General features: G+C 36.8%; 1 protein-coding gene across 1 annotated transcript in view; it reads left to right on the forward strand.

Annotated features, from left to right (window-relative positions):
* Hpgd (hydroxyprostaglandin dehydrogenase 15-(NAD)) overlaps positions 1–17,883 on the forward strand; it is a 45,020-nt gene that overhangs the window by 25,730 nt on the left and 1,407 nt on the right. Inside the window, exons 5-6 of the mRNA XM_005373533.2 lie at positions 13,971–14,047; positions 16,942–17,105. Coding sequence (XP_005373590.1) covers positions 13,971–14,047; positions 16,942–17,105 — 241 coding nt within the window. The remainder of the gene's footprint in view (positions 1–13,970; positions 14,048–16,941; positions 17,106–17,883) is intronic.

Genomic DNA, 17,883 nt, shown 5'->3' on the forward strand with positions numbered 1-17,883 from the left:
TTGCGCTTGCCAGGCAGGCGCTTTTGCCACTGAGCTAAATCCCCAGCCCCTTTGTCATAGTTTAAATGTAGTATCCACTCATTCCTCCATGATCTGTCAGCTTAGGGTAAGTTCCTTCTTGAAGGATATCTCTTCCATATTCAGTTTGAAAAAGTTGCTGACAGGTCACCTTGCATCTTCAACAAAGTTGTTTGGAGCTGGTGGACTCCTTTCTTTCTAGTATAAAGCAGAAAAGTACATGGATCAGGCAGAGGCCCCAGCCCAGTACTAGCGAAGTTCACTTTTGCTTAATTCCAATATGGAACTTGACCTTATGCTTCACTATATGAAAGTCTGGGACATACATTCTATCTGAGTTCCTGAAAATAAACTAGGTTTCACTGGATGGCTGATCTTTTTTGCCATACTGAAGACCTACGGATTGGTACCATACAAGCAATCTAAAGCTATGTTTCACTAAAAATAATATGATTTAATATTAGCTGATATCTTACTCCTCAGTGGTAACTATAAATTTCTGACAAGCATTTTTGGAACAAGTTAGATAAGTGACTCAAAACTCTAGAGTTTTAAGAATTTAAGGGGAAGCAGTTGTTCCTAAAGAGTTTAAGTGAAATCGTGAAGTTGAAGAAATCTGATTGAAATTGGCTGCAAATCTAAATGATTCATTTAAAAAAAAAAATAGGAAGGGCTTCTTAAATTACCCAGTAGCTTTCAGTTGGTGATTTCAGAGTAGGAATCACTACCTCTCACCACATTCTCCTCCCAGCTCCAGCAGTATTTGGAGAGTCAGGTACAGAGATATCTGTGACCAAACCAGTGTCTGATTTTCAGCATCCTTCTTGTCCCTCTAGGGATCAGTGTCAGGTGGTCCTAAAAACCACTGTAAGCTGTCATCAGGCAAATTGAGAAGTCTCTCTTTAGAAGTTCTGAAAGAATAACTAGTACAGGACTAATTCTACAATCTGTTCTGGATACTTTTGTTATTTTCCCCAATATGATATATAATTATAAATTAGAAATTTCAATTTTAAAGATGTGTTGAAAGGGGAGAGCATGAAGAGTCCTTGAAAATGGTATGTGCTCTAGAGAGGGCCAACTTTTATGTTCTTGGAGGATTAAATCCTAAAGGAAAAGTGAAAGAGCTAAATTTATACTCTTTTAAAAGAAAATTATAGTAGGAAAATTATATAAATAAGTGGGGGATTAACAAGTAATATTTAATATTTTCTTAACCATTTAAATGTATAGAAACCTGAGACTATGTTCAAGGAATAATTCTATGGATTCTCTCTATAAAGATCATTGGGTCCCCAAAGTTTGGAAAATTAAGAATGCTATAAAGATAGCTCCTTGTCTTTTTACCATTGAAGTACTGGTTACATTCTTAGGATGCTTGGAGGTCCACAGGATTGGGTAAATTTAGGACTGTAGGAGTGATTCTGCACCTTACATGAAGCAAGAACAGAAGACGTGGTGTAGCGCTACTGCCTTTTATTCAATGAAGATATTTGAATATATGCCCAGTGCAGCTATTCTAGCTACTTGGGAGGCTGAAGAAGGAGGATTGCAGGTTTGAGGCCTGCCTTTGAAGCCTCGTAGTAAGACTCTGTCTCAAAATAAAACAGCATAAAAAGATTATTATAACATTTTTGGGATTCTTAACCGTTTGTCAGTATATAAGAGGACTTTCTATAACTAAAATGGAATACTTGAGGTAATCAAGCAACAAATGTTTATTTGTTGACTTACAATTTGGAGGTTCCAGTCCAAGATCAGGCAACATGTAGCTTTGCATCTCTCGTAAGGGCAGCAGATCAGAGCACAAGCATGTGGCAGAGTGAACTGCTTACATCATGAGCCAGGGAATGAAGAGAGGACCAGCAGGGTTACAGAACCCCTTGCAAGGGCATGGCCCCAGTGATCTAAGGAGCTGCATAAATTCCCACATCCTGCAGTTTCCACTGTCTCCCAGTAGCACCATCCTGGATAGAGATCAAATCTTTAACACATGAATTCTTTGGCAACACCCAACATCCAAGCTATAGCAGGCTGACAGCATATTAAGCACTGGGGATGCATTATCCCAGTTAACCCTTATAAAATCCTGTAAGGTAGATTCGGTCAACCGCGTCCTGAAGATGAGGAAGCTGAGGCAGGAGAGTTGAAGAATATTGCCCCAGTCTACACAGCAAGTAAGCAGCAAAACCACAATACATACTCAGCCTGATAGATGTCTCCTTAAGTTTTAACCACTAGATTATTATTTTCTTCCATGAATTTATCTATTCATCTACTTCTCTTAGAATTTATCTATTAATCTACTTCAAGTGTATTAGCCAAAGCAGAAAGTAAAAGAAATGGACATCCTCTGAAGTGAGTAAGCCAGGTCAATCAGCTAGTCTTCAGAACTCATCGGCACTGCTTTAATCTCAAGGATACACTGCTAAGTGAAATCTTAAAATTTTCCACGATTTGACAAACAGCAAAGACCTCAAAGCATTTGGGGAGCTCTCCAGGGCCACAAGTCAAAACATGTCATTGAGAAGAACAATTTAAGGCTCCTCTTTTGATGTTCATTTTGCTTTCTTGGCAAAGAGCTTGCTTTAAAATGCAACCTACTTTTGGTGGTTCATTCTCCTTCCTTACCTCAGACACGATATTTGGAATTATGCATGAGCCTCTCTCTATCTGTGCAGATAAAAACAGTGAATTGTATAAATTCAGTGATAGGATTGTTTTGGTTTTAAATTAATTACCTCCCTGGCACGGTTACAATTTAATGAACATTATAGCATTTCAAACCACTTCTCCCTCTGATGTCTTGGTGTCACGGGTAAGGAAACCTCATAAAATGGTTACATAGTTTCTCTTTGTCCTGCTTGGTTTGTGAGGCTGCCCCTTTTGAGAACCTGTCACTGGCACCCGCCCTGCATAATGCCAACCTCCCCACCCAGCGTGTCTATCCTATTTCTTTGTTGTCACTGGCTGGTTTGGACAGTCCTTTCCACCTTTCTTCCTGCCAGGACTTTCATGAACATGTCTTCATTTCACAGATTCTTATATTTTGTCCTTTAACCGAGAACCTCTGTTCTTCACATAATGGTAGAATTTCAATGAAAATAACAGATGAAGGTAAAAGAGCACCTTTCACTCTTTATCATTTTCTCAGAAGTGGATCGGCAGTTGATGCCCCTTAAGTCATAACACACAGGTACAGGTCAGGGGACCAGAACAACCTTTGAAGTGTTATCAAAGTCCAAGTACTTCCAACACTTCCTTCCTTCTTGTTGTCTGAACTGTTCTTCCTTACAGATTTTTCTCTGCGTGCTCTAGTGAGGACACAGCTGTGAGCAATATTCAACTGCAATCTGTCCTCAAGCTCTCTCCTATTGATTCACAGCAGTGCTTCGCTATCAGTGCAATCTTAAGTCGACACACTGGTTGGGGTAGAGAAGTCAGTGAGTAATGACCACTGACGCAGGCAGAGTTTCAAACGCAGTTACTGGGTTTAGCAAGCAGAGGAGGAATGTGGTCAGTGACTCTCAGCATATTGAGAAATGAGTGCGCATCGGTCTAGAGCTCCAGAAATTGTGATCATTTTTGACTACATGGGCTCCCCTATTCTGTTTGTAAACACAGCACACAGACACGTACTCATTTTGTCACATTCTTCTTTTGTTATTAAAAAAAGTTGGAAGAAACAACAAAGAAGTCTGGTTTAATGTAGTAAATTAAGCAACGGTGGACCCAAAATTCATTCTGTAAGAGTTAAGTGTGTTTTGTCACCAGCTAGCATGGATCCTTGCATTAAAACTAATGTGACAGAATGAATTTATATGGAAAAGCTTTAATTCAAAAGTAAGAAAAATAAAGGAAAGCACAGCAGTCGCAAAGATCAAATCATCTCATAGCAAAGGAAACTGAGAGAGGGTAGGAAAAGGCTTTCGTTTAAGAAAGAGAAGGGGACATTGGCCCATGGAGGTGGGTCAAGCCGGCTCATTCGGCATGTGTTAGTGGGCTGGATGGAGGCCCACCAGTCATGATCGCAGTCCTGGTTTTGTGGCTCCCAAGGCACCCTGTCCCTTGAAGAGCAAGGTGATTGATTTTGCTCGGGAGGGTGAACTCATCGTGTACTGTCTTCAAGGCTCTCTGTCTCCTGGGACACAGGTGACTCCAGAGTTAGGATAGTGGCTGCAGGCTTCTAGGCATTGCTCTAGGGAGAGGGTCTGGAACTGGACACTGAAAAAGATGGTAGTCGAATGTTGCTGTAAACCCTGAAAATTACTGTAGTTATTCTTGCTGCTCTAAGTCTTGAAGGGGGATGAGATAGGATAGGTAAATTTAAGGCTAATAAATCTTATTTTGCCAACTTCCCCTAAATGATTAACCTGTCTCCAAAGATTTAAAATAATAAAGGATACAAAATGAAGGTCAAGCTGTTTTGCTTTTAGTTGCCTATTGGGCATCTGTAGACCCTAATGAAGAGTCATAGTTTTTAGCAAAAACTGCTTTACGACCCTGTCTGCCTCAGAAGAAAACACAAAATCATGTTTTTAACGAGCTAAGGACCCATGTGTTTGTTTGTCCTCTATTCCAATGGTGGACACTGATAATATTACTTTTATGTATTTATTATTTCAGATTGTGGGAAAGGAAAAATAATTATCACAGAAGAGAGACTCTACCTACTGATTCTTATCCCGCTTGCCTATACAGTCAGGGACCGAGTTTTTGCTGTGTACTAGGGACACTGTCTCTGCCTCAGAAAGAAATTGTTCAGTAGCATTTTGTGAGAGATGCCATGAGGTCTTATTTAGAATTTAAAACACTAGGGCTGGGGATATAGCTCAGTGGCATAAGCACCTGCCTGGCAAGCACAAGGTCCTGAGTTTGATTCCCAGTACCCCCCCCCAAAAAAAAAGAATTTAAAACACCAGAAATTAGAAAAAATACTTGAAAATCAGAAACTTTTATCATGTCTTAAGTAACAGTCCACTGATAAGCCCAGCTCTAGTATGAGTTTTATTTAAAATAATACAATTAGCCTGAAGCTGGTAATGAGGTAGAAGTGCAAAATTTCCTGTTTAACAAATTCAAATTCCATAGGTATTAATAGTTGTGGAAAAGAAATGGGGATGTAAAAGTACTTAGGCAAAGTTTCTATCCCAAGAATCATATTTCTCTTATTGAAATGGCAGGACTAAATAATGAATGTCATAAACTATTTAAACAGAAGCATATTTGCATTACAAGTATTTCAGGACTCCAGCAACCTAAGGAATAATCCCAAGACCAGAAATGTTAGTTCAGACAAAAACATTGATCACCTTCCTTCATCTCCAGTCCCAATATTTAAAAAATTATGAGCAAAAAAAAAAATCATATGGTACTGCCCCATATAACTGCTTTTCATACAGTAAAGTGGGCCTAGTACTTTTTAACAACTGCCAATAACAGGCACTGTGTTAAAATACTGGCTCTATTCTGCCACACTGAATTTTATGTCTTTATAAGAAACACAAATTTCGTTACCTTTAATTTTTAGGTTAAAAGCTAACCCCAAACAGGCAACATAACTTCAAAAGCACGGTGAGAATTAACAATTGTACAAAAGCAATTTTATTTTGCTGTTTTAGCAAATGACATTGAATGAATGAACAGTTCCTGTGCTTTGTGGATCTTAACTGTTCAGTTGCCGGCATTCGATCAAAGTATATTATGTGTGTGTTCAAATCTGCCAAAGTGAAGCCTATTAATCTGTATAAGCAATAAAAAAGAGTGATAAAAATAAGTATGTGAGCAACCTTCCTGCCTAGTCCTGGCAACGTGCTCCAAGTCAGTCCATGGAGATTGATGCCCATTTTTCTTTCTTTTTTTTAAATGTAATTCAGAAGACATACGCTAGGAGGAATTAGTAGGAAATGTTAAGTAATTATCAATGAGCCTTTGAGGAATTCATTAAACATTTAAGGTTATTTTGCATAGGAAAGAGAACTATTAGCAAATGACTAGGCTTCTAGAACAAAGCATCTCCAATTTCAATGAGCATAAATCATTACCTAGGGACTTTATCAGATGCAATTCTGATTCGGTATGACTGAGTTTGGCCCTGAAATTCATCCCAGTTTCCCTTGACCATAGCACACACAGGCAATGAGTGAACGTTTGGGAAGAAGGATTTGGGTGGAACATTAGAAGTGACTTTTTGGGAATTAATTACTGGAAAGTAGTATTAGGTTCACCTTTCTGGAGAGAATTTTATTATAAAAGATGTAGTGGCTACAAAAGCTTATGTCACTTCGGAATGTCGCATCATACTTTGAAGTATAACTATGTGAAAAGTATAAAAGGAAAACAGCATCAGACAAGGTACTACGTTTTGTGGGAAAATCACGTCATGCCTGTGGATTACTTTGGGTCAGCTTTAGAACAAACACAGACAAACAGATTCCCTCCAGTTCCTCCTTCATCCTCAGACCAGAGAAGGGGTGGCTGAAATACACAGTTGGTAAGCAGTTTCTTTTTTGGTAGTAAAGAATATGTGGGAAATGTAAGATTCTTGCATTTTAGCGCAGCTGCTGAGCTCCAAGAATCAGCATTTTAGAGTCACAATTTCTTTTCCAAAGTTGAAATTTTTAACATTCTATGTGATCGATCTTACATGTTTTCCATCCATTTTAAAACAAATGTGTTTGCAGATTCAGTGCAATTTGCCTTGTCTGAGATTTCACTTTTCCACCACTTCTTCTCAAGCTTTTTACCTTTTATGAGGTACAGAGATTAAATTTGGTTCCTAGCAAGTTGGGTAACAAGAATATTAAGAATAGATAAAGGAATGTGAAAATGGAATTTTAACTTTATTTTTCTAAATGACTTTATGTGTTCTATAAAGCATAAGGAATTTTTGATATTTTAGATGTATATATATTTATACATTTATATATAATTCCCTCCTCAGTAGATGATTTAGTGTTAATATCCTCAATGGCTTTGAAAATGTTTGTTTTGTGGGTATGTTTCTTCTTCTACTGTGTTTTTTTTTTTCTGCTAACTTTACAGTGAAAATAGACATAAAACTGCTATTACTTAATTTGATATATTTAAGAAAGTACTGTGGGTTTTTTTTTCCATTTCTAGAAATAAACTTTCAGAGTACTATAATGAGTCCTGAAACCTATAATAGTACTGGCCTATACTAAGTATCGAAAATGCCCTTCTTTAAATATACACCGCCACCTGTTAAGCACAGGTGAGAGTCTTCACAATGTTAAATACTAGAGCATTTCTTTTGAGACTTGCAATCTTTAGTCTTCTTGTTTTTATTATTGTTAAATCCTGTAACATAATGATGAAGTAACTTTCCTGTATTATGGGAATTAATTTGTAAGATATTGAAAAGCCCGTATTCATTCCAGCCTTCATTCAGTCCAGCCATAGTCCGCATAGTGGCAAAACTCCCTGAATAGGCTGGAGTTACCTGGCTATTCGGCCAGCAAAGTTCCATCTTCGCTTGTACAGTTAGTTTTGCATATTTCAATTCAATATATTTAAAATATCACTTTATTATACTTTGAGCTTAAGAGGAACAAAACCCATAGGTCCTACATGAATGCACTTCTATTCATTTTTGGAATTAGTATTAGCAAAAGTAAACAGCTCAGAAATCAAGCCAAGTTAGGACACTGTGCAAGATTTGTGGCATTTTAATTAAAACTACATTTTTATTTAGAAATGCCATGTGGGTGAACAGGTAAATAAATCAGTAAACCAGTAACTTGAGAAGTTTAATCTCAAGAGGAAAGGATTGATGTCAATGTATATTTACATAAGAATAATAACCAATTGTATTATTTATTACATGCTTGGCACCATTTTAAGTATTTAAAATATTTTAGCATTTTAAAAACTCACACTAGCTACCATTACTAGTCTGGTTCACAGAAGGAAACATGGTATGTCTGTAAAGATGGCATGGCTCGCTGTGCTAGGCTCAAGATTTGATCTCAGTCAACCTTAAACTCGGTGTCCAAACCACTGTGCTGTAATAATTCTCAGTGCGTTCTATTAAAAAGACATCGATTTAAATGGATTTTATTTTGTGGAATGGTTTCATGTTTACAGCAAAACTGAGTGAAAAGTGCAGAATTCTTCTATGCCTCCACCCCACACGTGAGCAGTCTTCCTCACTCATTAGCATTCTTACTGCAGCAGTCCATTTACTATACGAGATGAGCCTATATTGACTTATCACGTTCCCCTGAAGTTCGTAGCTTACTCAAGTTCACTCTTGGTGCTATACATTCAATAGATGTGGGCAAAAGTATCATTTTTTATCACTGCTATAGTAAACTAAAGATTAGTTTCACTGCTTTAAAAATTCCCTGTGCTTTGCCCATTCATCCCTTCCACCTGTCAGCACCCGGCAATCACTGATCTTTGTACTGTACCCACAGTTTTGCTTTTTCCAGAATGTCATAAAATCCAAATTACATAGTGTGTCAGCTTTTCACTTTGGTTTCCTTTCCTTGGTAATGTGCTTTTTAACTCTTCCATGCCTTTAAATGGCTTGATAATTCATGTCTTTTTAGTGCTGAATAATATTTCATTGTCAGAATGTACCATAATTTATTTTCCCATCCATCCACTAAAGATTATCTTGTTACCAGTTTTTGGAATTATGAATAAGGCTGGTATAAACATCCATGTGCAGATTTTTATGTGGTCCAAAGTGTTCAGTTATTTTGGGTAAATGCTAGGGAGCACAATTCACTGGATTGTATTATAAAAATACATTTTGTAAGAAGTTGCCGCACTGTCTTCCAAAGTAGCTGCTGCATTTTTACATTCCCACCAGCAACGAATAAGAATTTTTGTTGTTTACCTTATTACCAACATTTGGAGTTGTTAGTAGCTGCATTCTATGCATTGAAATTAGTGTACAGGGATATCTCATTGTTATTTTAATTCATTTTTCCCTCATGACAGAATGTGCAGCATGTTGTCATATATTTATTTGTCATCAGTATAATGCTCTCTTTAGTGAGGTGGCTTTCATTCTTCAACTGGGTTGTTCATTTTCTTTTTCTTGAGGTTTAAAGTTTTTATATATTTTGGGTATTGGTTCCTTACTACATAGGACTTCTACAGGCATTTTCTCTCAGGCTTTTATGGGGCATTTTAAAATGGTCAAGTACTGAAAGAAATGATGTTTTGATAGAATAATAGTCCACTCATGACTAAATACATTTCAATTTACTATATTTAAATAAAACATGCTTTCAGGTAATTTGTACTTCATGGTACTAACACATATTTCTGCACTGAATTCATTCCTAGTAAGTTTCTAAATTAGCACACATGTGTTTTAATGGATGAAAACTACAAGACAACAAAAACCCAAAGCTCCTCCTGAGAGCACAAGGCAAAAGGCATTGTCCTGGCTTGAGAACTGGAGTTTAAATTGGAGAATTATGTTGCATGTGTAAGGTGTATGTGTGTATGTGTGTGTAAGGTGCGTGTGTATGTGTGTGTTTGCAAAGAGACAAAAATTGAATGAATTTTCATTCCACAGGAGTAGATCAATCAGACACAGAAAGAATGTACATTAAAAAACAGAGAGCTAGGGACAGCTCTGGAGTTTTCCAGTGTGTTTGTGGGTCTGTTCAAGGAGGAAGAGCCAGCAAAGGCCAGGAAGAAGAAATGCTAGTGAATGTGAAATTAAAGAACACTTGTCTCTATAACCAAGTGCTTCAAGAAGATGGTAGCTCACTGTGCCCATTACTACTGAGGAAGGGAGGAATCAAAGTGAAAATGGAGACTTAGACTTAGCAAGATGTTGCTGTTTGGCAACCTCTATGAGATCTGTTGGAGAAAAGAAATCCTGATTTGAATGAATTGTGAAGTAAACAGTAGGTAAGGTAAGTGGAGACAATGACTGTGGGTTTTTTTGAGGACTCTCTATTGCAAAGATAAATGAGGTAGAGGCTGGAGGAAGGGGTGAGTCTAAACAGGTATTATTTGTAGATGGACAATACTGACATGAGGCTGTATGTCAAAGAGAATGAGTGTCATTTCATTCTTCACTTGATAGTAGTGTCCACTTTAAACTTCTTAAAATATTTTCATCCTTAATTTCTATGATGCAGCTCTTAGCTTACTTACCTCTGCTGGCTCCTTTTCCTCTGTCTCTGCTAACAGCCTCTTGTACTGGAGAAGGCTACCATATATAATTGTGCAGATGGTTTATACCAACTATTATGTGAGTGTCACTCCCAGAGACCATACCCACCCACCATATGCTGACCTTGATTACCAGCCTCAGAACAACATTTTAATTTGAAGTTCATAGAAGCAACTTTATATGTTGGAGTTGAGGCTTAAAAGTAAGTTGTAGATGTATGGTTAACCAAAACATAAAATCCCAACAGCAGTAGTTTTATGGTTTATGTCTAGATGTCCCCCTACAGCCTTATGTACTCATAGGTGGGGCTGTTGGGCGGTGACTTGATCATGAGTGTACGATACTCATCACTGGATTAGTGCACTGATGAGTTTGCAGATAAATGTGATGTTGGGAGGTGGAACCTGGTGGGAAGAGGTGAGTCATGGTGGGCGTGGCCTGGAAGTGTATATGTATCTCTTCTCCTCCCTTGGTCTCGCTCTGCCTCCTGCCTGCCGTACCATGGGCCCTTTGTCCTGTGCTATGCCCTCTGCCCTGTTGCCCTGCCTTGGAGCCACCCAACTATGGACTGAAACCTCTACAAACTGTGAGCCAAAATAATCTTGTAAATTGTGGGTGTTGGGTATTGTGGCCTAATGGTGGGAAAACAACTAAGACAAGCAGTACACGTGCAAAAGGAAAACCAGTCTTGAGATTCAGTCAAAAATGTTCAGCTTCTGAAAAATTTCTACCTCCAAATAAAACAGTGAAAGAAAAAGAAAAGCATTTCTTTCCTCATTTAGCATCTGTTGTCAGATCAGGAAACTGAAGTATAATAATAAATTTCACGTTAAGAGAGAGTCACCAAGTTGAAAACACTGCAGATCACTAACCCAACCTACCTGTTGAAAACATATGAAGCAATAGTTAAAAGCTACATGTAGCCATGTATGATAGCAAATATTTATAATGCCAGCATTATAGGACTCTGAGGCAGGAGGATCACAAGTTTGAACCCAACCTGGCCAACTTAGTGGTAACACACCCTAGTGGTAATCCCCTATGGTCAATCCTAGTGTAAACAAGAAAATTAAAAAAGCTTCATGTGTTGGATTTTAAAGGAAGATTCTCTAACTGAATTAACTACAACTTGACTAAATACAAAATTCAAAATAGAATTCTCTTTATTTTATAAAAATAAAATCTACTGTGCTGGAGATTGAACTCAGGGTCTTACATATGCTTGATAAATGCACTACTCCTAATCTGCATCCCCAGCCCACTTTTTTTTAATCCCCCTAAACTGGAAGCAACTCCAAATGACTACTAACAAGAGAATGTGTAGTGTACGAAATGTCTTTCTGTGGGATGTAACTTAGCAGTAGTAATAAGCTATCAATACACATTGCCAATGGATCAATCTCAAAATAACTATGAGTAAAGAAACCAGACACCCCCCTCCCGGAAAAATATACACTATATGATTATATTTATTTAAAATTCTTAAAAATGTAAACCATAGTGACACAAAACAGATCTGTGGTTGCCTGTGCAGAGAGGAGAAGGGCTGAAGGAAGGGATTACCAAGAGTCGTAAGAAAACTTTTAGAGGAGAGAGATGTTCATGATCTTGTTTGTGATCATGATCTCACTGGTATAAACATATGTTAAAACTTAGCAAATTGTACACTAAGTATACGTACTTTTATGCCAATTATAACTCAGTAAACTGACAGAAAGGTAAAAGAAAATGAAAGCTTGGTTTGTGTACATCTGAAATTGATTTATGTAACCTTTGATCTCACATTAGAAAGTGAAAGCAATGCAAGGAGAAGCATTTTGCAGGACAGCAGTGAAAATGTCCTTGGACTCTTACAAGATTCACAAAACTAAATGCCATTTTAAAAATGCAAACGAATACTTTTACATTTGGGTTGCAGTTATAAGTCTATCTATAAAGGAGAAATATATATTTGTACTATGTATAAATACTTTGCACATTCTCGCTACCAGAACCAACAAAACAGTAGTTAAGTTACTTCACCTCTGTGCATTTTGAACTATCTTGGGTTCAGAAGTTCATTATCTCCACATATGTAGCAAAAATTCATTCAGAATTCTTTGATAACATTTATAAACAGCATCCTTGTGCTACCCTGGCTGTGTCAACTGATTTATCTCTCATTAAAGTTCATGCTGCATTCCTGCAGAGAGTAAACACCATCTTACAACCATTATCTTTGTCTCTCAAACATATATTTGTGTAACATATGTTTACTAAGGGATGGGTAAAGCAAGGACGAAGGTAAGAGAATAAGCAGCAGCAACATCTGACTACACCTAACTATTCTATCTCACACTCCTAACATGCTGATGTACCCTATGGAGACATCATAAATTCTTCCCGACTGACTCTGAGGAACGTAATGATCTCACACGTTTTGCTTAACCAAAATGACAAGAAGACCAACTTGTTATAGTACTTAGAGATTACTGGAGCAAACATACTTCATAAATTAAGACCTGGAAGGCACCCAGGGAGTGGCTGAGGTCTGCATTTATTGCTGAACTTTGGCATTATACACTCCACTGACTAGTGGTGTTCTGGGGCTAGTTAACTGGGTGGGGATGAGCATGTCTCAGTAGAATAATTTAGTATTATTAGCATGATGTTTGGTACTGATACCATAGCAAACAGGATCCCTGTTTCTTTACAGAGAAATTATGAATTCAAAAAGAAGTGTTAAAAGATGTTATTCTAAGAAATGAGTTAAAAACTAAAATATAAAAGTGACTCTAGTTAAATTTGTCAAGTCTTGACAAATGTGAGGGGTAAACTTGACAGTAACAGTTACATAGTAAAATAAGTTTTTCTTCTTGTTGTTTTGTTTCTATTGGATCGTTGGGCAGGCCCATGAGTTAGGGAAGAAATGATAGTGTATATGATACAATACTGGTTGTTTCTCTCCAGGCCATGAATTTCACCAGTTACTTTGGTGTATACATGAGAAATTAAAAGTTTAAAAGTTCTATATTTGGTTAAATTCTATTGTTAAAGATATAATTGTGTCTCCTTACCGAGTACTAACCAGGCCCAACCCTGCTTAGCTTCTGAAATCAGACGAGATCGGGTGTGTTCAGGGGGGTATGGCTGTAGGCTAAAGATATAATTGTGAAAAGAAATAAAATAGGATCATAATTTTTTATTTCTGTCTTCATTTCCTAAGGCATAGAGCAAAAAGGCCTAGGTATCTACTGCACATCTAAATCTAAAAAGTTAATTTTTAATTTTCTTAAACTGTAAGAGACATCACATTGGGCAGATTGGTTGCAGGGAATGACATATTAGTTTATACCAAAGGCTAATAATTGTCAAGTCCCTTTTAAATTATTCAAATTCCTTCAGCTATTTGGAAACCTTTAAACATATGGGATACATACTTTTTTAAATCCCCAATTAAAAATGAAAATTAGATGGTAATGTTCTGGCTTTAAGGATGATTCTCTTTCTGTTTTACATAACATTTATTCCCTTGACCTTCCAGAATGCTTAAGGAAGCAGAAAAAAATTACTTCTCATTCTTGATCGTCCCTAAATACAAATTACCATAAATCCTGTACCACATAGGTCATGGAGCAAAAGCTAGGCTGATTCTATTTTTTACAAAGTTGTCTGATTCTGTATTTGTGTATTTTCCAGGTAAATCTTAAATGGAAATGACCATAAAATACTTGTTTGCCTCGTCATTATTGGGCATAGTCTACTTATTTCGTAAAACCAAACTGTTTACATTTTTTGTCTGTTTCAGGACTGATGCCTGTTGCACAACAGCCTGTTTATTGTGCTTCAAAGCACGGCATCGTTGGATTCACACGCTCAGCCGCGGTGAGCGCATGCTAACCGCGAAAAGCTCTTGTTCCCTTGTGTGCGTATGTGAAACCCAAACTGCATAGAGAAGAATGAGTTCAGCCTTAGATATATCTAGATTAAAGATAAAAGCGGTAGTTTACTTCCATCTTTATAAAAAATCATGTTCTGATCACATCAAAGAATAAAGGGCACATCATTATGAAATGAAATAGATTCTAAACATAGATGTGTCATTAATAATATCTACGGATAAGTAATGGGAACATTAACTCCAAATGTAAATATTAACATGAGGCCTCCATAAGTAGAACGTGGGATAGGCTGTCCTTGAAAATGAGTGTGGGCCTGGGGCTGGAGGCAGGAATAAGAGCAGAGGACCGCATTTGCAAGGAGACTAGGGGTGAAAGGTACACAGGGCTTAGAAAAACACTCCGACCTCATTTGATGCTAATATTAGATAAGAGTGCTTGACCGTTTATCTGACAAAATGGCAACTTAATGGAGCTACCGAGGAAGCGCTAAGTTGGGTGAGATCTAACTGCAGACTTAAATAAGGCAGACCAAAAAGGAATTATGGGCCAAGGTTTTGAGCTTGTATTTTATTCTAAGTGCAGCTGTTGGTGGATCTTGTGTGCACAAGAGTGACAATAACAGATTTCCGTGTTAAGAAAACCAATCTAGATAGGCCTGGCATTGCGCCTGTGCGATCCCGGCGCTCTGGGAGTTGAAGCCGGCAGATGGCAAGTTTGAGCTCACCGTAAACAACTGAGTGAGACTCCGTCTCAAAATATAAAATTTTAAAAAGCTGGGGCTACCGCTCAGTGCAAAGGCCCTAGGTTTATCTCTCAGTACCTCAGAAAAGAAAAAAGGGAAGAAAAGAAAAAAGGTACCATTCTACCTGCTTTGAAAATGTATTACAAAGGACAAAAGGGGCAGAAGAAAGAGCGGTTGAGGGGTTTTTGAGTGGTTCATCTAAGTGAGACAATAGAGGAGGCAAAGGGATGGAAAGAAAAACTTCACTACGGAGGAAATGCTAGCGGGGTGAATCAGGCAACTGTGTGAATGTTAACTGTTCAGTCAAAAAGGAAGAGAGGTAGTTCTCGTGCTCTTAAATTATTTACAATTTATTATTAATTTGCCAAGACAATCTTTTTTATTAGTACATGCTTGCAGTGTGTAATAGTTACATTTATTGTGGGGAGTTTGTACATGCACATGACACATTTTATTTATTTTTTGTCCTCTGCCTCCTCCAACTCTTCTTCCCCTTCCATTTGAAAAAGATCTCTTCATTTATACTTTGGATTTATCATGTCAGAGAAAGCATGCTATATATAGGGCATCTTTTTTATTTTATTTTTTTTGTACTGGGAATTGAATTCAGGACCTCCTGCTTGCCAGGCAGGCATTGTACCGCTGCACTATATCCCTGGCCCTCATGCTATATTTAAACTTGTGGCTCTGATTTATGTCTCTGAACAATATGGTCTTGAGGAATAGTTATTTACCTACAAACATCTCAAGTTTGTCCTTCTTTATGGCAGAGTAGTACTCCATTGTATGTGAATACCATATTTCCTTTATCCATTCATCTGTTGATGGGCATATAGGCTAATTCTAAGAGTTAGCTATTATAAATTGTGGTGCTATAAACATGTGAATGCATGTAAGTACTGTAATATTGCCAAAATAACCTTTAACTCAATTTGTTATGAATATATAAAGCTATTACAAAGTAAAACAAATCTTAAAGGTCAGAACTTTTGCATTTAAAATGATAAGACTGGCAATGTCTGTACTCAGTTCTCAGTATTGCAAGTAGATATGTTCTATCAATTTGCTTGCAAACACTGCATTAGTGACTGCTGAACTGTTCCTTCTAGGTGCAAAACAGGGTAAAGCTCCCAAAAATCTGTAGCCACAAAACTTTGATCAACCACTCAGTACATAATCTTGATATATATATATATAGAGAGAGATAGATATATAGATAGGTATAATATGCTAAGATATATATTATATACTGAATATTGAATTCATGAATAGTAAGTTGAGTTAAGCTTATCTAACACACAAATATTCGCTTACGCACATCCCAGCTATATGGAAACGCTACACAGCGCTTCTGTACTGTAACTGGGGGCCATTTTACACAGCAACACCACCAAAATGCACAAAAATGAGAAAAAAAAAATGGCAAGGCAGACCAGACCCCTCAGAAGGAACACACCTACCTGTGATTCAGAACTGCTCTGCACGTAACCACAAATGACTGTGAAGTCACCACAAACATATATTGCTGGAATTACAAATAAATTTTAGAAAGTAATCCAATGTGAAATTATAGACTCTACAATGTGTATAATAAGTATTGACAATATTTTGTTTTAAAAACAGTTCAAATGAAATCAATAGGCTGGAAATTAATGTAATTAATAATAGTCTGAAAATACTTAAATTTTCTTCCAGATAGTGTGGATTTTTAAGAATACATAGAATCAACTAAGGTCCTAGAAATTTCTACTAATGCATTTTCACAAAAATATTCTCTTATACAGCTATAATCTTGAAGGAAAACTTGGGATAGGAGTTCTAAACCTCTGCTACTTAACCCCAGGTTCCTGTAGAGTTCAGTGGGTAAACACAGCTTAGGTAATTAAGTATTTTCAGTAGTTGTCCAGTAATACTGCTTTTTAAGAAATTCTTTAAGTGAGACTTGCAGGAATTAATTCAGTACCTTAGGTATGTATTCTTTGCTATCTCTCTGCTTGCCAGTATTGTTACATAGTTAAGAGGATATCTGAGTAGTATTTTTATATTAATCTTCTGAATAACTTCAATTTCAGTTTTTCTGTGTGATACATCTACAAAATTTCTGAAACCTGCACCCTTCTTCTTTTAATTGGTAGATGGCTGCTAAACTAATGAACAGTGGTGTGAGAATGAATGCCATTTGTCCAGGCTTTGTCAACACACCCATCCTTCAATCCATTGAAAAAGAAGAAAACATGGGACAATATATAGAATATACAGGTCATATCAAGGATATGATGAAATGCTACGGAATTTTAGAGTAAGTAAAACTGCACTATCTTCTTTTTCATTATGGAGTAAAGGAATATCTAGAGAAGCAACAAAAGAGAAAGAAAATAAGCTTTTAAATATGAGAGACTAATGCGAACCTCAAAATGTCCTACGGCAAATTCTCTGAAAGTTAAAAATTTTCTGGCTTAATGAATAGACTATGTTTATACATTATGAATTCTATTTGCAGTACAGACATCTTTGTGCAGAATCAGATTCTTTTTTCTAAGAAATGAGTTTTAATCACCTTGAGAAAATTATAATTTTTCTGCCTAAATTCAAAGCAATATTCATGTATAATTTTTAATATTTTGTGTGGTCCCATAACTTCTGCCATTTTCATAAAATGAATGGTCTACACACACACACAGACATGCATGTGCATACGTGCACACACAGACATTGTAGGTGAGTTGGATCTGAGAGTAGTTGAGAATTTCACAACACAGAATCATAACAACCATGTCAAATGAAACAGACCTAGGATCAAGTCGGGGCTCTAGCACTGGCTTTAAAAAAAAATAGACTTTTTAAAACTTATATTCAAAGGACTTTCTAAAAGATGCTACATGACGTATACCTCAAATAGCAACTGGTAAAAAATAAGACATTCAGTAAATGCTATCTGTAATTCATATTTCTTTTCTAATAGTAATTCTGATAATAATAAGATCTATTTGATAAAGATGAGAAAATAATTATTTTCTCAGTGAAAATAATACCTATAAATACTTCCTTTCAAAATGATAAAAGATCAATTGTGGAAA

Source organism: Chinchilla lanigera, unplaced genomic scaffold (assembly GCF_000276665.1).
Source record: "Chinchilla lanigera isolate Chin_1 unplaced genomic scaffold, ChiLan1.0 scaffold00002, whole genome shotgun sequence".
NCBI lineage: Eukaryota > Metazoa > Chordata > Mammalia > Rodentia > Chinchillidae > Chinchilla > Chinchilla lanigera.